Source organism: Anthonomus grandis, chromosome 11, assembly GCF_022605725.1.
Source record: "Anthonomus grandis grandis chromosome 11, icAntGran1.3, whole genome shotgun sequence".
NCBI lineage: Eukaryota > Metazoa > Arthropoda > Insecta > Coleoptera > Curculionidae > Anthonomus > Anthonomus grandis.
The window spans coordinates 20,407,011-20,431,091 of record NC_065556.1 but is presented as its reverse complement, the minus strand read 5'-3'; the positions used below and the strand labels follow the sequence as shown (position 1 = coordinate 20,431,091).

The window sequence follows — 24,081 nt, the reverse complement described above, 5'->3', positions numbered from 1 at the left end:
AAATGTTACTCTTGCAAAATTATGATTTAAGGCACTGCTTTTAAAATATCTTAATTTAATTGTTCAGAAATACCTGCCGAATTGTTGCAAAAAATTATAAAAAAAGGAAAATCGGGCTTGCATTGGTAAAAAACTTGAATATAAAAGATAATTAAAGTTACCTGAAGTTATTATTTCATTTGACAGGTTTAATTTAAGATTCAAGCCTAATTTTTTTTTTTCTTAAGTTTTTGCAGCATTTTAACTGGCGTTTCTGTACAAAATAGTGCCTTAAATGATAATTTCACAAGAGTAACTTTTTTTTCCAAATTAAATGAAGAATCTAACAGTTGACTTCCTTTAAAAAAATATCTTATTACCTCGCAGATTTGAGACACAGAAGGACCAAGTTCCTGCGTATGTTACGCCACTGGAAATTTCTTTAAAAATAGGCTTTATCAGTAATTAATAATTTAGTACAATAACCTGCGTGCGGAATTTAATTAAAATTGAGCTGGTAGTTTAAAAGTTATGATAAATCAGCAAATAATTATTCTTAACTTTAACACCCTGTATCTTTGTTATTAAACATTTTTGAAAAAAATGTCTATTTCTTTTTTAAGTTCTCTATCACGTATTAAAATTAATGATGTTTAAACTGGACCACCCTGGACTTATATCCAGGCTCTGACGTTAACCGCTATAAATTAATTAAAAGCGCATATTAAATAAACAGCGGCAATTTTTTCCAGCGCAAATTAAACAAAAACAAGCCCGAAACGTCTCTCTAAAACGTCTATTTATTTAACAAAACATACAAGAAATATTTCTAATTTCATAATTAACCGAGTCTTGCTACATTTTAAAATACTAGTTGCCTCCAACTACCCCGCGACCCCCTTTTTCAGTCAGGTACGGTGCCCCCCTGACCCCCTTTACCTCTCTCGCACCTGTGTGGCGCGCGCCAAAGGGGGGCCGTACGTCGCGACGCGGACCGACGCCGCGTTGCGCCGCGACGTCCGTGTGTCTCGCGTCCGTCGCGGGCGCCGTCGGCCGTCGTCAGTCCGGGCTCGAACGCTCACAAGTGCGGCGGTCCCATCTTTCTATTCCTTGACGAACTCACACTCACACTGTTTACTCTTGAAAACAATCATCAACAACAAGAACAGAACCACCATCACACCTCGACTCTCAAAAGTCTCAATTTATTCTCAAAAAAAAAAAAACTTAAGAAGTTCGCGTAATCGGGAGTTTTTCCTACTTGGTCTTCTCTCTGTCTCTCAATACGCCAACCCTCCTAACCCGCAGCACGCGGCGGGCCACTTGTTCCTTTTTCTTAACTTCATCTGTTGCTGTTTCCCGCCCAACTTTGTTTTCCCTCACTTTTTCAAAGAGAACTCAATATTGTAAATTAAATATTTTCAGTTGTAAATTTTTTTATTTTGATTTGTGGCGTTTTGAAGACGAAGACGAGCACACGCGTCTAGTCCAAGAATTGAATCTAACGACAATCAACCATAGTAATAGTAATATTAAACTAGCTACGTAAGTCCTTATTAATAGTCAAGTTTATTCCGTAGAATTAAGTTATTAAGTTAAGTGAGACGCGCGCTTTTGTAAATTACATCTTAAGTTGGTTGACCTCCGTCCGCATCGGTCAAAGCCGCGTCTTGTGTAATGTTAAATTCTCCTCGACACTAAGAGTCAATACCATTTAGCAGACAATCGCTCTTATATATCAGGACAATCTTCACTCAAGGTTGTGCCATTGTAAGTAGTCATTTAAAAAAATAAATAAAACATATCCTATATAAATAATTATAAAAAAAAATTAATTAGTAAGAATCTTAAGACAATCAAAACACAATCATTTCGCCGGTGAACTGCTCGGAACTCGGCACCACGACGTATTTTTTCAACGCACCAAGTCAATATCCCTATCTTGTACCCCTTTGCCCTGTACTTCCTCCTACTGCTGACTGTTACAATCCTTCCGTAACACCTGCCGCCGCCACCCCCGCGCCTACCTGCGGCTGTAGTCAATGTGCCCCAGGTGCCAATTTTAACGTGGCACCATCCACTTTGATCGTTAACCGGTACACGGAGATCAACTACTACGAGAATCAGCAGCACCAGTTGCATCAGCAGTTGCAACAGGCGGTCCATCATCATCAGCATCATCATCAGGTGCATCAGGTTGTGGTGCCCGAGAAGTTTTGTGCTGCTTTCGATATGGTGAGTGTATTTATGAGTTGAGTATATGTAGAAAATTTGATAAAATTCTATTTTTTCTCTATTTCCTTATTATATAGAGAAACGTATTCTTGAAAACCCTGTAAATAAGGGTTTTCTACAACCAAAGTCGAGAAAAATAAATGAGAAAATAGACTGTTTTTAAAAAAGTCTATATTACTGAGTATATAGGTCAAATGTACTAAAATTTGGACGGTTTAAAGTCAGATAATTGGTACAATTTTAATATAAAATTGAATACCAATACATTTAAAAATACTATTTAACAATGTGAACAATACTATTTAAAAAAGTGTACGTTTTTATCAAAACTATCTACCTACTAAAACCCACGACATGGAAATTGCTTATATTTTCTGTGGTAGTTGATCTACGGTTATAAAAATTATTACCAAAGAAAGAGCATTAATGAGACGTTGTCTATAAAAATCTGTTGGTAGCTTTTTAGTAAAACAAAGAGCTTAGGAGCTTTGATCATTTGAATTCTGCTTCACGTCAGAAGGTCCTTGCTGCATTGTATTTAAAGACTTTGATTTATTGCTCTCGATCTAAGAAGGCTAGATTAATAAAATTAACTCTGTTTGATTCACAATGATTTTTTCTAAAAGTTTTATGGTTAATATTATAGCTCTAATAATACTTTCAGAGATATCTCGGCTTTTGGCAGAACTATTTCCTTACAGGAGGCCACGCCAAAAAATTGCTTACATCCTCTTTGATAATTTGATCCAGAATCATAAATATTATTAATCAAGTTAGAGCAATAATGATTGTCTACAAGAATCTGTTCACAGTTTTCAAAGAGATTAAAAAGATTAGGGATTGTGACCATTTGAATCTTTCTTCACGTCAGTAGGCCCCTTTGCTGCGTTGGACCGACAGATTTTGATCAGTAACTCTTGATCTAAGAATGCTAGAATCATAAAATTAACTTTATTTGACTCACATGATTTTTTCTAAGTCGTATATGGATCATTTTAGCTATAAAGTCAACATTTTCAGAGATATCTTGGCTTTTATTAGAACTATCTCTTAACAAGAGACAAGGACATGGAAATTTCTCATATCTTCTTTTTTAGTTAATCTACGGGTGAAAATATTATTATTATAAGTTAGAACATTATTTTTATATAATATATATATTTATTTTATACTTACTGCGTTGGACTCAGAAATTTTGGGTAATAACTCTTGATCTAAGAAGGCTAAATTCATAAAATTAACTTTATTTGTTTTATGGTTATATTTTCTGAAAGTCTTATAGTGACCACGCTAACTTTAAGTCAATAGTTCCAGAGATATCTTAGCTTTGAGCGAAACTATTCTATTACAAGAGGCTACTACATGGAAATTGCTTATATCTTTATTGCTAGTTGATCTATGGTCACAAATAGTATCATCAAAGTTAAAATAATAACGATTTTCGACATGAAGCTGCTTACAGTTTTTAAATAGCATAAACAGTTTAGGAGCTATGACCATTTGATTTTTTCTTCACGTCGGAAGGTCCTTGCTGGGTTGAACTCAGAGATTTTGGTTAATAACTCTTAATTTAAGAAGGCTAGAATCATAAAATGAACATAATTTGATTCATAATCCTTTTCTCTAAATATTTTATAATAACCATAACAACTCTAAAGCGAACATTTTTAGAGATATCTTTGCTCTTAGCGGAACTATCCTCTTACATGAAAATTGTTTATATCTTCTTAGGTAATTGATTTACGGTTATAAATATAAGTATCAAAATTGAAACATTAATGATTGTCTAGAAGAATCTTTTTACGGGTCTTAAATATAATAAAGAACTTAGTAGCTATTTGAATCCCGCTTCACGTTAGTGGATCCTTGCTGCGTTAAACCCATAAATTTTAACTTTTACTTTCTTTGATTCACAACGATAGTGATCATTTTAGCTCTAAAATCAATATTTCTCTAGATACCTTGGCTTTTATGAGAACTATCCTCTTATACCACTACCACGCAATTCTTCCTATTATCAAAGTCTTTCCATTTATTTGTATTGAAACCTTTTATTATATGTACTACATAAAAATTTGTACTAAAAATAACAATTTATCGAATTATCACAATTTTTTTTAATTAAATTGAAACTTGAGAAATTTCATAGTGATGCAAGGCCTTTGGCCACACATAAAACGTTTTTTATTAATTATTAATTCCCATTTTTTTTCTGAATTGTCATACATTATTAATAATTTTAATGTGTATATTCTTTACTTTTCTCGTTAATTTTATTAATTTATCAGCTTTAATAAAATTCTGATTGCTTGCCTAGTTTATATATGGGATTTCGTTATCGAGATAATTTTGGTTTTTTATTCCAATTCTTAAATTTTCTTTTTTTATTACTGTTTTTTCTCTTCTACATTATTTTACGCACTTTAGCTTTTCTTTTATAGGTTAGTTTAGATCACTAAACAGAAAAGATAATTCAGACAAAAGACTATACATATTTGTCATAGGAAAGTCGGCAAAATAGAATTGGTTTGTTCTCTAGAAATAAAATTATGAGCGTAGTAGGGATCTTTCGGCCTCTCAATAATCGGCAGTGGGAAAGAAAAAAGACATAGGAAATTGAAAGAAGTACCCTGGAGTGACCATAAAAGAGATTAAGTAAAAAAACTCCTAAAAGAATCAATATGTTTTTATAAAAAATCAATAATTCTGATACGAACATTTAAAATCAAGTAACTTGTAGTATAAAAATTGGCGAAAATCAAGAAAATTAACATATTTTCTAGGGTAATCAATATTCCCGAATCAGCTATCCTGGAATGAAAGCGAGAAATTAATGCTTGCTATAAAAAAATCAGAAAAAAACATGATTTTGAGTGCTATTTCAATTGTCATTGTTAGACTCAAGAATCTGCTCACAAAACTTGTTAGACTCAAGAATCGCATCCGTCGGTCAAAAATCATCTTCTAACAATTTATGTGTCAATGGAAGTATTTTTGCTATTGACCCTGATAAATTTTATCTGTAGGACTACAGATTTTAACTGGAAATTGTTAAAAAAGTCCGTTAATTGGTACAGTTTTAATATAAAATTGAATGACAATACATCTAAAAATGTGTACTAAAAAGGACAATTTATCAAAATATAACAATTTTTATCAAAACTATCCCCTTACTAAAAACAACGACATGAAAATTGTTTATATTTTTTTAGTAGTTGATCTACGGGTAAGAAAATTATTAAGTTAGAGTGTTAATGATTGTCTATAAAAATCTGTTGAAAGTGTTTTAATAAAATAAGGAGCTACAGTCATTTGAATTTTGCTTCACGTCAGAAGGTCCTTGCTGCACTGGACCCAAAGATTTTGATTGATTACTCTCGATCTAAAAAGGCTAGATTAATAAAATGAACTCGGACTTGATTGACAATGATTTTTTTCTAAAAGTCTTGTGGTTAATGTTTTAGTTCTAAAATCAATATTTCCAGTGATATCTTGGCTTTTAGCAGAACTGTTCCCTTACAAGAGGCCACGCTATGGAAATTGCTTGTATCCTCTTTGAAAATTGATCTACGGTCATAAATATTATTAGAGAAAAAAATTAAAACCCTAAATCTCGGTCTCAAAATATTTTTTATATGTCCCGAAGGTTTCACGTTTCGCTTAAAACAGCATCATCAGACCTTATAATCTAGTAATAACACTCACAAGATGACCTGCTTAGTACTTCTTAGACCTAGCTGGTCATCTCGTGAGTGTTGTTACTAATTTATAAGGTCTGATGATGCTTTTTTAAATGAAACATGTAATCTTCGAGACATATAAAAAATATTTTAAGACCGAGACTTAGGGTTTGTATTTTTTTCTCTACTTACGTAGGTAATGTAGGTAATGGATGAGTTCTTTTAATAAATATTATTACCAAGGTTAGAGCAATAATGATCGTCTACAAGAATTTTTTTTCCCAGTTTTCAAATAGAATAAAGAGGTTAGGAACTGTGACCATTTAAATCTTTCTTTACGTCAGCTGCATTGGACCTATTTGACTCACCTAATTTTTTATAAAAGTCATATATTGATTATTTTAGCCTTAAAGTCAACACTTCCAGAGATATCTTGGGTTTTATTAGAACTATCCCCTTACAAGAGGCCACGCCATAAAAATTGCTTATATCCTCTTTGATAATTGATCTACGGTCATAAATATTATTACCAAGGTTAGAGTAATAATGATTGTCTTCAAGAATTTAATATCAATTTTTAAATAGAATAAAAAGGTTAGGAACTATGACCATTTAAATCTTTCTTTACGTCAGTAAGCCCTTGCTGCATTGGACCGACAGATTTTGATCGGTAACTCTTGATCTAAGAATGCTAGAATCATAAAATTAACTTTATTTGATTCACATGATTTTTTCTAAAAGTCGCATAATGATAATTTTAGCTTATTCAAAAATTCGATTTTTCAACTTATTTTTATATCATGGTTTCATTCTCTTATTAGTGTTTGGACCGGCTGGTAATAGTTTGTGTTTTCTTCCGTGATGTGTCTATTTGAATCCAAAAAATATCATTTCATTCCCACTTTTTTCTAATTTTCAAATTAAGGCAAGGATATACAGTGTGACCCATTTGTTTTCGGGTCACCCTGATAAAAAGTTAATTTTTGGCGCGATTTTGCTCGGGTTTCTTTTAAATGTTAGGTCCAGAAAAACTGCATCATTATAACAAAAAAAAAATTCTGCCATGCAAATTCCAAGGCCTACTAATGTCAGTTTTTAAGGGCCAAATTTTAAGAAATCATGCTAGGCATTTTTTTAGCAAAAAATTGTGCACATTACTGGATTCGGCATTCCCCAAAACGGCCTTATACCAAATTTCACCAAAAAATATTAAATAATAACAATTTTATGATAAAAAAAAAGAAATGCGCTTTACTTCTAAATTGTCTCTAAAAATTATTGAAATATTGAATTGTCACATTTGACATCTAACTGTCAAAAGTGGTAATAGAACGTGTTTAGATAGTATTAGTAATCATGGAAAATTTAAATTTAAGAGAAAAAATTGAAATTGTTCGTCTTGTTGGTGGTAACACGCGTTCGATGAGAGAAGCTGCCAGAGAATTTAATATTAGGCATCCTGATAGACCAGTAAGTCTAAGTACTATGCAACGTGTTAATAAAATTTTCAATGAAACAGGATCTGTTTCGAAAAATCTACTTAAAAATAGACATAATGGACGGAGTGGGCTCAGAAGAAATGAAAAGTACATTTTGGAATATTTTAACGGCAATCCTCGAAGTAGTGTCGGAACGGATAGTTTGGTCCTTAACATCCCCAGAGAAAGTATAAGAAGATGTTTGCAAAAAAATAACATAAAAGCATTTAAGCCAAAATTTTTTCACACCTTAGAGGATGGTAAACAGGCAAGAAGATTAGAGTTTTGCTATTGACTTCAGGGAGAATATTTAAACAACAGAAACTTCTTCTAGATGAAATCCTTTTTAGCGATGAAGCCATTTTTACCACAAATGGTGTAGTCTCCAGTCAAAATTGCCGCCACTGGTCCATGCAAAATCCAGAATTTATAATAAATGCAAGGAGACAAGGAAGTATTCGCAAAAAATTAACGTTTGGTGTGGAATACTAAGCGACAAAATTATTGGCCCTTTTTTCTTTAATGGTAATTTGAATACAATTTAATTTTTGAATTTTCTTGAGAATGAATTTTCGAACGCATTAGAAGATTTACCCTTAAGATATCACCTTAATTTGAAGTTTCAATTAGATGGTTGTCCTGTCCATAATGCTCGTTTAGTAAGAGACTAGTTAAATCAACATTTTGAAAACTGTTGGATAGGACAAACCAGTCCTTTCGTTGAGTGGCCACCGAGATCCCCTGACTTAACGCCACTCGATTTTTTTCTCTGGGGCTTACTTAAAGAAAAAGTGTACAAATCAAGACCTTAAAATTTAGAAGATCTACAAGTTAGAATAATCCAGGTTTGTTCAGAAATTACTCCAGAGCAAGTCCGTAAAGTTATTTTAAATGTAGGCAAAAGGAATGTAAAATGCATAGAAAACAATGGTGGATGAGTAGAAATTTCAAAAATTTAGTAGCGGTTAATTTTTCATTTTTTTGTTTGTTGTTTTTATTTTATTTGTATTTATTTTTGTTAGTTTATTGTTTGTTTTTATTTGTATTTAGTTTGGAATTGTTATTTGCTTGTATTATCTTTGTTTAATTTGTTTTTTTCATGGCTATCTACACATTTTTAAATGTAAATAAATGCATAATTTCCCTTTTTATTTTTTGTTATAAAATTGTTATTACTTAATATTTTTTGGTGAAATTTGGGATAAGGCCGTTTTGGGGAATGCCAAATCCAGTGGTGTGCACAATTTTTTGCTAAAAAAATGCCTAGCATGATTTCTTAAAATTTGGCCCTTAAAAACTGACATTAGTAGGCCTTGGAATTTGCATGGCAGAATTTTTTTTTGTTATAATGATGTAGTTTTTCTGGACCTAACATTTAAAAAAAACCCGAGCAAAATCGCACCAAAAATAAACTTTTTATCAGGGTGACCCGAAAACAAATGGGTCACACTGTATAAATGAGAAATCGATTTTTTCACCTATTTTCTATATCATGGTTTCAGTCTCTTATTATTTGATCGACTGGAAATAGTGTTGTATTCCCGTAATATGCCTATTTGAACCCAAAAAAACATCATTTCATTCCCACTTTTTCTAATTTTCAAATTGAGACAAGGATATACAGCGTGTTCGAAAAATAGACGGAGATCTTACAATGGGTGATTCTTTGTTAAGAAATATGAAAAAAAGTTTCTATAGACATGGGTCCGGGAATGCCCAGTTTTCAAGATACAGGCTGATACATTTTTTTTAATATTTATTTTTTATTAATATTAATTCTTTTTCTAGGAGAACTGACACTTGTCAATCTCAAACCTTTATACAGAAATGATTTTTTTATTTTCCAAGGCACCTATAATTTTTCCCAAAAATTAATAAACCAATTATGTCCAGTAGCATGCAATAAAAGAAACGAAGTGATATACAAAAAAATACAAGAGGCAAAAAATGTGTATTTTTAAATGCCTAATCAAACAACAAATACTAAAGTTGAAAAAAAAGCACTGGCGGACATTTTTTTGACAATAATATTTGCGAGGATGTCCCCCGGGACGCCACTGGACCTTATAATTTTAATTTAATTAGAACTAAATTAGCTTCTTAATACAACAAGTAACACTTCTAAATTTCAAAAGAATCGAGTAAATTTTTTTTAACAAAAAATTATATATAAAAAAAAATTAGTATCCTGTATCTTAAAAACTATGCATTTCCGGACCCATGTTTATAAAAACTTTTTCTCATATTTTTTTACAAGGAATCACCCATTGAAATATCTCTGTCTATTTTTTGAACACCCTGTATAAATGAGAATTCGATTATTTCACCTATTTTTTATATCATGGTTTCATTTTCTTATTAGTGTTTGGATCGGCTGGAAATTGTGTTTTTCTCTCGTAATGTACCTACTTGAACCTAAAAAAAAATAGTATTTCCAGAGATATCTTGGCTTTTATTAGAACTGTCCCCTTACAAGAGGCCAGAACATGAAAATTACTTAAATCTCCTTTTGTAGTTGATTTACGGTCAAAAATGTTGTTAATAAAGTTGCAGTATTAATGATGGTCTGCAAGACTCTGCTCATTGTTTGCTATGATCACTCGAATGTTGCTTCACAACATAAAGACCTTGTTGCGTTGAACTCGGAGGTTTTGGGTAATAATTGTTGATCTAAGAAGGCTAGCATCATGAAATTAACTTTGATTATTTCATAATTAAATTGTCTCAAATTCTTATGGTGATCTTGTTAACTTTTGAGTCAATATTTCCAGAGATATCTTAGCTTATAACTGAACTATTCTCTTACAAGAGGCTACAACATGGAAATTGCTTATATCTTCATTGGTAGTTCATCTACGGTCATAAATGTTATTACTACATACAAAATATTAATAATTGTTTATAAGAAAGTGCTTACAATTTTTAAATAGGATGAATAGCTTAGAGACTGTGGCCATTTGAATTCTTCTTCACGTCAGTAGGTTCTTGCTGCATTGGACCTAGAGATTTTGACTCTTGATCTAAAATGGCTAGAATAAAAAAATTAACTTTTATAATAATTTTCTCTAAATTTTGTATAGTAATTATAAGAGCCTATTAGCTATTAACAGAACTATCCCCTTACCAAGGGCGATGCCATGGAAATCGCTTATATCTTTGGGAGTTTATCGACAATCTTGAACCTTATGACTAAAGTTAGAAGATTATCTACAAGAATCTTTTAAAAGTTTTTCAAAAGAATCACCCTCTAGAATCTATCAATTATCATAATACGTTTTTAGTACAATTTTAATATACAACCAGATGACAAACAGTACAAAATAATAGTAACTGAATTTTGTAAGTTCTAAAATGATTATTCATTTCAATAGTGGTTTAAAGGATTCAATATTTATAACACCAAAAAAGCATAAGAAAAAATATATATTTTTTTTTATCAGTATGATAAACAATTTATCACACGAGTCATTTAAATGGCACAACCAAATTCGTAATATTCGTCCTAATAAATATTTACCCCAGCAATGACTTAAATCCTTTAACAATGATTGCTTTAAAATATTAATTACAGCAGTGATGTATGTGGCCTGGAATTGCCTTAAAAATATATGTGTTCCTAAGTGAATCTTAACATTTTTCTGACTTCTACGCTCATTTTTTTAATTACGAACCTAGAACTAATACAATATTTAGGCAGTGATTTTGAACATCTTGGCGCCCAACAACTGACAGAAAAAACATTCTCCCCTTTTTCTCTTGGACCAAGATTAAATGGCCTTTTTGGATTTCCGACATACAGCAACAGAGATAAATACCAAGCCAAAACACTCGAGAACAAAAGTAATTTAATAATTAACGGTAAACTTCCGAAAATATTTACCCTAGTGGGGATTAAACTTATTTTTCCCGTCACGTGCGTCCGGGTCCGGGTCCGTATCATCCCGAAAGTCAATAGCAATCATAAAGCGGGAGCGATTCCCGACCCAATCAGTTCAGTTAATCTCCAGTCAAATATTGGAAGTTATGAACTTAAACAAACGACGACAAATATGCCCAAATCGAAATATAAACTCGACGGAATTTGATCGAGTACGCCACGGGCCTTCTCCCTCCTTCAGATACCTCTTCTATTTATTTACTATTAGATGTGAAAAGGGTATAAGTATTTTATGACATTAATTTGGCTCTTTTTGGAAATTTTCAATGAATTACAGGCACCAGAATCAGGCAAACCTGAAAATCCCATTTTCGTATTAGCTTGCATATACAAGGGGACTTCTCAAGCTTTTTAGACACTGAAACAATAAATTGCACTCTTGGAAATTGTTTTTTGAAAATCTAGATGCTACCAATAATTTATAGTCAATCTATATATATGAAAGAAGATTTAATGGTCCTTTTTTTTAAATTATTTATTGGAAACTATACTTGTGCTTATTTAATTAAACTATAGCGTGAGTATATCCAACATCAATTTTTACCATTGACTTTACTAAGTCAATTACAATATAATATCCTGGTGAAAAGTGAATGAATGGTAGTACTTAAACAATGGCATGATACAATCAATAATAGCTATAATTAAAAATTATATTTAAATATTACCTTATATGTGATTTATATTGCAAAACAACAATTAACGTGCAAGCAAATAGGGGATTCTGTAAAAGTTTTTGCAAATTTTGATGTCAATCAACGTGCTTGCCAATGTAGATTTATTCGTTTTTAGAAAATGGCGGTCGGATCCAGTTAAGTTATGCACGTTAAGCGGCTTATAAGTTATTTTAGAACGCTAAACTAAGTAGAGATTAGAGATTATTTTGTCATAATGAGGCAAATTGTTAAGTTAGTAAATTTGTTAGCAAATATTGCAGGTTTAGTTGGACGCTTTTAATAAATGGGTGGCAGTTATTGACGCTTGTAAGAACATCAAAAATTCACCACAATTATTGTTGTTTCTATTATGATAATTTTTTAATTAAATATTATATTCTCTTAATGTATTTTAAAATTTAAGAAATTAACATTTAAGGTGTTTTATTATAAAGACGTAGACTCTTTCCCAGTAGCATTAGTAATTAACCGAATATTTTCTTGTATTCTGCTCCTTGGGTCTACAAAACTCCTTTTTTTCTCAAAGTATGAAGATATTTTTTCTTAATGAACTCCATTAATAAAAAACATAGTTTTATGGGATTTTTATATTTTCTCTATTTAGTATAATTTTAAATTTTAACATTTTCACATATAACAGAGAAGGCTTTAAGAATTTAAAAATAATATACCTCTGCGAGGTCAATAAGCTAAGTAGAATCTATAAGTAACTAGAATCACTGATATCATAAGTTCCAGGTTGTTGAAAATTTTACGAAAAATAAACATTTTATTAGTATAAGGCAAATAGTTCACCATAAGACTTATGCTGAAATCAGTTATATAAACTTCATCCTTCATCGAAGGACAGCTGAGAATAGAATATTGTTTACAAGTTCAAAGTGATCAAACCACATGCTCAAATTCACTATAAATCATCAACTAAATAAACTTCATTAAAATATGCCACGTTTAACTGCTAACTTTGGAATATACAAAAAGCATTACAATCATGACAATACTTGATTTTTTTTTATTTACTTACTTTTATCTATATACGTGCAAGAAAACCTATTTATTTATCCCCTACAGACATAAAACATAATTATGGCTGCTACACATAAATAAGCAATTTATTATGCATAACCTAAATGGATGTGACTCTTCCCAATAATTTATCTACTAATCCAATATTTGGAATAATTATTTTTTTACAAGGATCGAAAGTACGGGATCCCCATATTTTGTTTAAAAACTTTCAAACTGAATAAGGTAACTTTCTACAGGGGAACAAACCAAATTTTGCGTTTCGTATATATTCCTTTGATGTGCCGAAAAGTTTCGATGCTTTGACGTAATTAGGGGTTGTTTGGTTTTTATGACTTAAGTGGAAGTTTCATTGTTCAAGCGGCCCCTTTAAGGGTTCCTCTTTTAATTTTCAAAAAACACTTGAAACGTAGAGAGGTCCCACCCTGGTTTATTAAAACTCCTCTCGTCTCACTTTATTTGCTGCAATAAAACGTTTGGACTTTAATTAAAAAAAAAAACACAAAACTTACATCATATTGTCCAGAAGTATTTTCTATTTACGGCCTCCACCGTCGACACTGTTATTTTTCATTAAACAGTTTCGAAGTTTGCTCCCATAAGAGTACAGTAACCTTTTAATTAATTTAAAAGTTAATAAAAAGGAAACTTTGCCCGGACGTTTTAACGTGCAACTATGACAATTTTGACTAAAACTAAATAAACATGAACAACGGCGGTCAACTCCCTAAACAACCAGCGGCACAGATACTTTTTCTCTAAGCAAACATTGATTGTTTGCATGGCATCTAGCTGATTGTGTATTTTCACGTAATGGCCCTTTAAAAACAGCTAAACGTATTCGATTTACTGGAAAATCAATTTAAAGTTAACCAAACAGAAACTCTATAGAGCAAGAAATTCGTGGTAATGTAATCAAAGGATTCGTGGTAAGGTGCCTTTAATACCACCGTCTTCACATAAATCTCTTATATTTATAATCACAGAAATTCTTTGTTATAATAACAACCAGGAAATGACTTGTTCATAGTTTAACATATTCATTGTAATAGTATCAATTTTTACTATAAAAGTGCTCTTAATTACACCGTCTTCACATAAATCTCTCATATTTATAATCAAAGAAATTCCCTGTTATATCAACAACCAGAAAATCACTTTTCCTTAGTCGCTTCCATATCCAGTTTATATACGGTGCTGGCGGGTGAACAGCACATTAATCAACGGGGCATAAACTTCTGGAAAGGCAAACAATGATAGCGACATGTTGCACCCTCAGAACTTTTAATTTTCCTCCTTCTTGTGTGTGAACGGGACGCCATTAGATGCCGGGGCTGCTGACAATTTAATTTCGTCATTTTTGAGAACCCCGTCGACCTTCTCTTGTATTATAAATCAGGAAGAGGTTGCAATTTTCGATATAATGGTTACGAGGTATTGCATTTCTTGATTAAAGAATTCCACGCGACGTTGCTGCTGGTCGCCACATATTGTGGAGATAAAACGAATTGGCTTAGAGAAGGTTTGTGTGGCCATTATAGAAAATTTGACATCTCCGGAGGTACATGAAAAAAAAACAAATTATAAGAGTTATGAACTATAGAACCACTTACTTATATATAATTTGATTCTATTCTGCATAAGATGATTTTTTACTGGACTACATTTTACTTACACTAAAAAACGACAGATAGATTTTGGACTTGGTTAAGTTAGTTCATACTGTAATGTTTGAAAATAATTTTAAAAAAGCCTTTTCGTAGGTCGCAACTTAGGAACTATTTTTTTTTTAATTTCAGATAAATGCCTGTCATTTAAAATTTTTCGAAAATTTGGAATTGTCAGTTTTACGTACAGGGAAGTAATTTTTAACATACTTAATCACTTTTATCGATAAAAGGAAAAAAGTTCAATTTTCATTTTATATGGTCATCTCACTCTAATATATCATAAAATATAGTAATAAAATGGCATGTAATTATGCAAGATACATAAGAAAAGTAACCGAGTTTTAGTGTTAAAATACTGTTAAAAACTCACCAGTTAAAATCAAATAATATAAAAATATTAATAATAATAATAATAAATAAGAAAGATCATATACAAATATTTGAAAAGCTCCAAACACTGAAGCTTTTAAAATTAGAAAATATTATACAGAACGAAAAGACCGCAAAACAAACAATTTTTAGATAATGCAAGTAAATTTTACAATAATATTTTAGTATTCAAACTAATGAGAAAAAGTTATTTAAAAGGTATTTGAATATGACTTTGTTTGCCTGAAATAAATTTAAAAGGGGCTTAAGAAGATGCCTGGAAAAAGCAAAAGTTACAAGTGCTTAAAAAAATTACCTTAATTCAATAACCTAAATGGGTTTAAGTACATCTTCAACAGCCTGCAATAAATGAATTAAATAAAAAACTGTCTTGAAAAATTATTTCAATGTCACTTTCTGGAAATATACATGCCTGAAATAAAAAAAATATGGTAACTATTTGGAAGAAGCCCTTTAAATGCCTGGAAATCTAAGATTTTAACTATCGTGACCTACTCAGACTTAAATATAACTTTAACTGTCTGTAATAAACAAAAATCACGAAGTGCCTAAAATAATAAAAAAATAATTGTTAGCTGCTTAAAGAAAAAAATCATTAAGTATCTGAAATAATCAAAAAAAAAAGGTTATTTGCAAGAGATTGAAATATGCCTCTAGCTGTGTAAGATAAATTTAAAAGACGCTTAATAAAATATTTGAAAAAAAGCGAAAATTAATTAAGGAATAAGTAAGAACTTCACTTCGAAAAGAATACGTATTAAAGAGAAAATGGAGAAAATATTGAAAGAAGCATATAGGAAAAAGATAGTATAAAGCATAAAAGGGAAACACAGCTGCTGACTGAATATAGAAAGATTATAAGCGTAAACTAAAGTAACCACTTGTGAAAGATTTATAGAAGTAACAGCCCTTTAAATTAAAAATAAAGAAAAACTGATTTTATGACAAAAAGTGAAGAATCTGAAGACGCTAAAATTTACTTCGGAAAAAAAGTATAACTAGCTGCCAAAGATTAATTTATTTCCTAATCAGTAGAAAGGATGTGTAAAAGATTTCTTAAAAAGATGATTCAAAAACACTATAAAAACCAAAGAAAAAGCCTCTTAATAGCATGGATTATTTACAAGATAGCCTTTGATAATACACCTTATAGCGAGTTTATTAAAACTATGAAACTGAATATCTTCAGTAATATTATTCTTCATATTCTTCATACCCTCCTGGAAAACTCATCTCCATTTGAACAATAGATTAAAAATTACAATTAAAGATATTAATATTAAAACTGTTGTCTATCAAGGAGAATCTCTATCCCCACGTCTTTTCTGTATGGAACTATGTCCATTAATTTCGATTTTAAATAATACATATACTGAATATAAATGCAAAAATGAAACCCAAAAAGCAAGCCATTTGCTATATAATATTGACGGCCTGATAATGATATCAAACAATGATGAAAAAATCAAGAAAGCACCTAGAATTAGTAGAAGAATTTGGCAATGACATACACATGCAATTTTGCCTTAAAAGAGATGCTTGAACGAATTTCATCAAAGGCAAATTACAAGATAAAGAAAACAACTCCATTAGTTAAGATAGCAGAACAACAAGATGTATACAAATATCTCAGTATAGAAGATGATAAAATCCAACACAAGAAAATAAAGAATAAACTTTAAAGAGAGTATTGCAGAAGACAATTTTTCCTTTGACATTTGTTTCTGGCATTATGGATTAACTGAGTTTTTTGAAACTTACAGGCATTACTTCCCTTAATACAACGATGATCTGAAAGGGCGTCTTTTAAGATCCACTAGTTTTAAAATCCACGGTTAATTTTTCGCGCTGGTGGATTTTAAGATCATCGTTGTATTAAGGGAGGTGAAGCCTGCAAATTTAAAAAAACTCAGTAAATCCGTAACGCCAGAAACGAATGCAGAAGGAAAAATTATCAAAAAAATGTTGATTTTCGCCCTTAAAAATTTCTACAACTTTAAAACCAACACAGGTAGGATCTAGGAAATATATTATGTACGCGTTGTTCAAATAAAACGATGAGGCACCTACTTCATTCCTTGATTTTTAAGGGCATTTTTTTTTTTTTGATTAGTTAGAATAATTGGACCTTACGACTTTGAGGTCACTAAATTAGCTTTTTCTATTTTCCACGTAGTTGAAGTAATTCCTATTTTTTTCTAAGTGAATCTTTTGCCTTCTTTAGCCAGTTAAAATAATTGAAATTCACGGCTTTATTATTAATATATTTACGGCCATAATTTACCAACAGAATCAGTTTCTTATGTTTTCCAGACATTTGAAGTACCTATTTTCTACTTTAAATATATCGACAGGGTTTAATTTATGAAAGTGATGCACCAGTGGAATTTTTTAGGTGTAATCTAAAAATATTTAGGAAGTATGAATATTTTAAGAAAACCATTACCTTTTAGCAAAGAAATTTCCAAATTTTTGGTACAAAAAATCTACTTAGCATAGGTGTATTTTAAAAAGTGCCCTTTCAGATCATTGTGGTATTAAAAGAATTTATGCCTGTAAGTTTCAAAAAATTCAGTAAATCCATAACGCCAGAAATGATTGCTTAAGGAAACATTGTCAAAAAAAATCTGATTTTTCGCCCTTACAAATCTCCATAGTTTTAAAGCCAATGCAGGTAGAATGAAGCAAATTTATATGCGCATTGTTTAAATAAAATGATGGGGCACCTACCTCAATAATTTTTACGTTTTTAAGTGCATTTTTTTACCTAGTTGAAATAATTGGAATTTACGGTTTTAATGTCACTGAATTATTTTTTGACTTCTAGGCATTTGGAATATTTTTTTTGCTTTCCAAACAGAGTAATTTTTAATTTTATTCCAGGCATTTCATTATGTTCCAAATATATCGCAGACATTTTACGTCACTCTATATATCTTCCAGGCATTAAGTACAGGCATTTGATTCTAACGAAGTATACGTTTAGAGCTTTGACGAAATTTAGAAGATGTAAGAAATGGGAATATATTGCAAAATATTTGAATTTTTAGATTTTTTATGAAATTTCATTTTCAAAGTAGGGTCTAACTAACATAGTTTTTAAATAATGAAAATGTATTATTTTTTAACTATAAACCTATATAGGGCCTATCAGACATTAAAGTAAACAGTTCTGTTTTTTTATTTATTAAAATATGCAGCTATCCAAGCCAAACTTAGTCCAGCCCGATAATTTTCACTTATCAACTGGTTTATCAGATATCTACAATAAATTTTCAGTGAGTCAGTGAATAGAGATATTTAAACCGAGTCAAGTCTAGTCTTCTTTTTTACTTATTATCTTTATATACATTTAACTTATTAAAAAAATATCCATTCCAGCTTTTCTCGATTGTTTTTAATTATCAACCTATAAAGAGCTGATCAGATGTCGAGATCAACTTAATTAATTTTTTCTACTTATCAACATGCATGAAACTATTTTTTTAATTATCCACCTTTATGGAACTTATTAATGCCACGTTATCTAATTGCTTTTAATGATTAAGCCAATATAAGCACTAAGCAAAAACTTATACTTATTATACTGGTGTACATACAAGTACGTCCCTATGCCAATAAAATAAATATATAAAGTATTAAACGATAAAAAAGGAAAAAGCAAGGGAAGACATACGACCACGATCATATATAATTGGAATTTACTTTTGAAATAATTTTTTATGTGTTCCAGATGGCCGCAGCCATTCCTGATTTCTTTTAGATGCAGTTCTTAGTTTATCTAACTAATATTTCAAAAATTACAATTATATAGTGTGCATAACCAAAATGGATATGAACCATATTATAAGTTTTTGAACATTTACTATATATTTTCATAGGTTTGAAAGCCAAACTAATAAGATAATAAGTATGCTACCAAGGAGAAGAGGTTTTTCTCGCATCGAGAGACATTTTACAGAACCCCCTTTATTTGAATTAAATCAGATTAGTATGTCCTGCACGTATACAAGTCCGGTTTCTATCGAGGCCCTTAGCAAAAATATCTGACCCAAGGCAAATCTTTTAAGCATTTAGACTTACGCGGGGAACATCTCTTATAATACCCTAATAGGATAGGAAGGCTTTACTTACTCGTTTCTTCGTGTGCCCTTTGCTTTTGAGAACTTTTTGTATATTTGTGCTGAAACGGCCTAAGAAGTCATAATAGAAAAGACTTATTCGGCTTTAATCAGAATAATAAGATTTCTGTGTATATGTTTGTTGTATCCAAAGCAACCCCTTTGCTAAAGGATCAAACGTATGTAATTCAATTAAAGTTTTCCGACTAAACCATTAATGCTAACCTGGTTGGCACAATAACCATCAAAATTCCGCATTCCTGCTACTGACAAACTGAAATCCTATTATATGATTTTATTTTGGCCTCGTACCACCTGCGGCCCGGTTTTGGTTTATTACTGATGTGATTTCTTGTTAGCTTCCACCACCTCCCCATTCCACCCCCTCCGAATTGCACTTGAAATAGTTTCTGTAGTCCGTTGCGGCTCCGCAAAACCGCAAATTGATGTTGCAGGGATTTAGTTTGCGGGCTACAACTCGCCCCGCGTTGGATCTATCAAAGCCAAAGGATTCGCTCTGAAACTACCCTGGTTATTATCTACGGTGATGGATGGCTGATTTTTATGATGGCTGAGGGTTAATATTCATTTTAATGTATTACGAAGCCTGTGAAGGTTGAATGAAATACATGGGTATTTAGTGGGGGTGAACTTAAAAATGTTACTCACTTAATACCTAGCTGACACCGTTAAAATCGTTAAATAGCACGAAGAAAATCTGGCTTAAAGGATTGATTTGCTATATATTAATTACTAGCTGAATGTCCGCGGCGTTTCTTGCGTGGAAATGGAAAATAAAAGAAAATTTCTATTGAAGGACTTCTTTGTAAACAACATTTTTGTTTTTTTTTTCTTGTTAAAATCTTAAAGGGCAGTCTTAACCCTTAAACAAAAAACCCTCTTATGTATCATAGCTTCAAAGTACATAGTTTTGAAGCTATGATACATAAGAGATTGTTTCAACCAATTCCCGATGGAATTTCAAAAAATCCCTTCTTAGTGGACGCCTACCTAACCATAGGAAAGTTTCACTGTTTGAGCTATACGTTGATTATCAGTTAGGACAAGTCTTTTTATATATAGAGATTTTACTTATATATATAAAATACACATAAGATCTACTTATTACCAATAAATAACGTGTTACGAGTCTTGGCTGGATATGCCTACTTGTTTTGTCTAGTAGATGAATTTTGGTAAATATTTAACTCTGTCTTACTTTTCTTTATACAGGGTGGCTAAACGAAAACGAAACGGCAGCGGTGTCAAGCTTCTAAAGATTTAAAAAAGAAAACGCTTGGACACGTCAATTTAAATTACCAGGAGTAAACATTTTTAGAGTATAATAGAGTATAATAGCACCCCTATCTATCACCCCTTAGCCAGGGTGGAAGTAACCTCAAAAATTTTTAATGAAATAGTGGGTCGTTATATCTTGTTTAAAAGGTCTCTCAATCCTTTTTACGGCTATACCTAGTTTAAAGGATTTTACTTCAGCGGTTCTTAAAATATTATTGACTATTTAAACATTTAATACAGTTTTTTGGAAAATAATTAAAATTCTTTGTAACCATCATAGATCTTGCAAATGCTGAAAAGGGCCACCATGCAATAATACAGATTTTCTTCAAATCGACGTCGCACATTTCGTAGCATATCAGGAGTTATTTGTTGGCATTCAAATCTAATCTCTTCGCGCAATTCTTTTATTGAAGCTGCGTGGCTAACGTAGATTTTACTCTTTAGGTGAGCCCACAGAAAAAAATCAAGAGGTGATAGATCAGGCGACCGCGCCGGCCATTCAACAGAACCTCTCCGTCCAATCCAGCGACTAGGATAGTTCTCATTTAAATAATTGCGGACAGCTACTTCGTACCATCCTGCTGAAACATCACCATTATTGTTTTCAATAATGTTCGTTATTGCCGGATCGATAGGTTCTTGTAATCACTTGGGGTACCTACATATCCCCATCAAGATTACCGGGTATAAAAAATGGTCCAATAATATGATCGCCACATCAAACGTTTAATTTTTGGGGATGTTTGGTATGTGCTTCGTGATAAATGTGTGGATTGTGGTTGGGTCCATAACGGCAATTATGACGGTGCACAGTGCCATTTAAGGAAAACGTTCATCTGAGAAATAAATGTTAAACACAAAATTGGGATTATTTAATGCTCTTTCACTAGTTGTTTCACAGAACTCCCGAAGCAAACGCGAGACATTAGGATACCACTGAAAGAAGACTTATACGCCCTTTAAGGTAATGTACCACATGACTTCCATTTCAATTTAAGATTCGAAGGGTTACAGGGTGAACGGCGACTACCCCTCCTAGAGGGTGGAATTAAGAAATAAAAAAATATTGATTTATAGTATTCCTCTTACACATAAAATGTTTAAGCTTTTTCGTCTGCAAGTGTAATCAAGGTGTCGTTCGCATACCTCAGGTTACTAATATTTCTTCATTTAATTTTTCTAGTATTACCTTAAAAACAGAAATGCTGACAATTTCTGTGACTCCGCGCAAAAGTCATTTAAAGTTGAATGACTTTATGACCAGCAGGTCCTTGCCAGATCAAATATTTAGTTCTACCTAGAAGCTTCAATATTTTTTAAACTTTTGCTTGCGGTATGTTACATTCAAAGCAACATTTTTAAAGAATATTCCGCTTAATATTATGCTTTTTGTTATATGAGCGTACCTCTTTTAGTTTTCTTAATATTAAACTTTGAAGTAAGTTGGTATTTTGAAGTAAAGTCGTTGTTCTAAGACTGCACTGCTTAAGAAGACTTTTCAGAGTTTCCAGGTCACTTGGAAACTTTAAAATTTTCAAGAGCCATTCCTGAGGATACTACACTGTAATAAATCCAAACTAATCCTGTGACTCTTCCAAAGATCAAAGTATGCTCTCCTTAAACCTGGTGAGGCGGTTGTCCAGTGTAAGTAAACCAAAGTAGTTCATGTCTATCTCAAGTTTCTATAGTAGTAGTAGTAGTAGTAGTTTATTCACGTTATAAAAATACAAATTTTTTACGCATGTCAATATTAAAATGTTAGGCACTTAGCAAAAAGTACATACATGGCACACAAGCACCCAATTATAAAATATTAGGTAATAGGTTAAATTAGTTACATATTTAAAAAACACTAGTATATAGTTTTAATACAGCCGTTTGAAACACCGCTGTGAAAAACATTGTATATTATTATGTGTTGTGTACTCTGTTAAATTATTTACTACATATGTTAATCAGACAAGATGGCGATGTTTTACAGTTTTTTTACAGTTTTCCTTCTAGCGCTTTCCATCGACTATCCTCACACATCTCCTTTGCAATGCATATATTCTATCATTGGATTCTGCGTGACCCCAATCCAAAAGTGCATATGAAATTTTACCCTGGACATAAGCATGGAATACATTAAAAAAACTTTTTTTCATAGTCTTTTGATAAATTTTATAGCAAGTAAGCGTCAGAATATAATTCTTTAGCTAGTGGCTCAGTGTGTTTTTCCCATGATAGCTTGTGGTCAAGATTGACTCCTAGACATCTGGCAATCTCAAGATTAGGTATATCATTGGTGTATTAAACCATTTTTTTGTTCTTAAATGTCTCATTCAGATTCCCCACTATCAAGTAATATTTCGGCAACATATGTGTGTGTCGTCAGCAAAATTTAGGTAACTCTGGGTCTCTGTGCTGGTTAAATCATTAATTTCGTTTATATATAATGAATAATAAGGGCTGTATCATAGAGTCCTGAGGCATACCCAAATCCATGTAAATTAGATCTGACTTGTCTTTTCCATATTTACAAACTGTTTTCTCTCACCAAGATAAGAGTCTATTTAATTTTTACTTTTTAAATCAAAACCATATACGTTCAGTTTGTTTATAAGTAACCTGAGCAAGACGCAGTCAAAGGCCTGTGTTAAATCACAAAATAGAGGACTTGTGTATTTTCTATAGAGTCAACTGTACTTCTGGAGAACCCAGAACTAAACTGGAATTTTTTAAATAAATTATTTATTTCAAAATATTTTAGTTATTTGTGATTTTTTTTCTAGTACCTTACCAATAACAGGCATAATATGAATGGGCCTATAATTGAAAGGATCATTACAGCGCTTTTTAGACTGGAACTACCCTTAAATTGACTGAGTTATACATTTATTAAAGAGAATCTAAAGCGGTATTTGAGAGATCTACGTAAAATCATTTCTTTACGATATGGATTTTCTGAAGTAGAAATTAAATTATGATTTCTTTACAATTTTTACGATACCTCAGACTGAGCAAAGCGGCCACAGGCAAACCGCACAAATTTCTTAGAGATGCATCATTATTTGCAATGGCAAATATTAAGTATCACGACTTAAAGTTCACTTAATTTAAACATTTGCTGAGTGAATATATTGTGAATCAAAGATAGTTGCCTGTTTTTAAATATTATGTCTTGACTTATGTACTACTAGAAATTTAATGCTTTAATTACCTAATATAGATTAATTTATTTATTATTAATTTGTTCATTTTTGTTATACATTTCTAAAAGTGGATAAAAATACTCGAAGTAAAATTTATTTAAAATATAAGAAGTGATTTTTTAGTATTAGGAATATTTTTTTTATTTATCAATAGCAGTAGATTAATATGGTTTTCTATTACTTATTAATATTAATTGTTATATTTTTTTTTATGCTTTTCAGGACAAACGTTTTTAATATTGTTTTTTTTTAACTTTTCGTAAATAAATAAATAAATAAAGAGTTTTATGAAAAATCAATAAAATAATTATGTACCCATACAATTTTGAAATCGGCTTTTTATACTTTATACTATTATGGAAAAACAAATTTTTTTCTTAATCAGTGCGTTA

The 24,081-nt window shown here is 31.4% G+C and overlaps 1 protein-coding gene across 2 annotated transcripts in view; it reads left to right on the top strand.

The window, feature by feature from the left end:
- The window catches only part of LOC126742423 (polypyrimidine tract-binding protein 2), a 556,294-nt gene that overhangs the window by 284,249 nt on the left and 247,964 nt on the right, over positions 1-24,081 (top strand). The window contains exon 1 of one of the 2 annotated variants that reach the window (XM_050449077.1): positions 1,098-2,214. The exons of the other annotated variant lie outside the window; for it this stretch is intronic. Within the exon in view, the coding sequence (XP_050305034.1) occupies positions 2,212-2,214 (3 nt within the window). The 5' untranslated portion in view covers positions 1,098-2,211. Of the gene's footprint in view, positions 1-1,097; positions 2,215-24,081 lie in introns of those variants that run through there. 2 annotated transcript variants of the gene reach the window in all.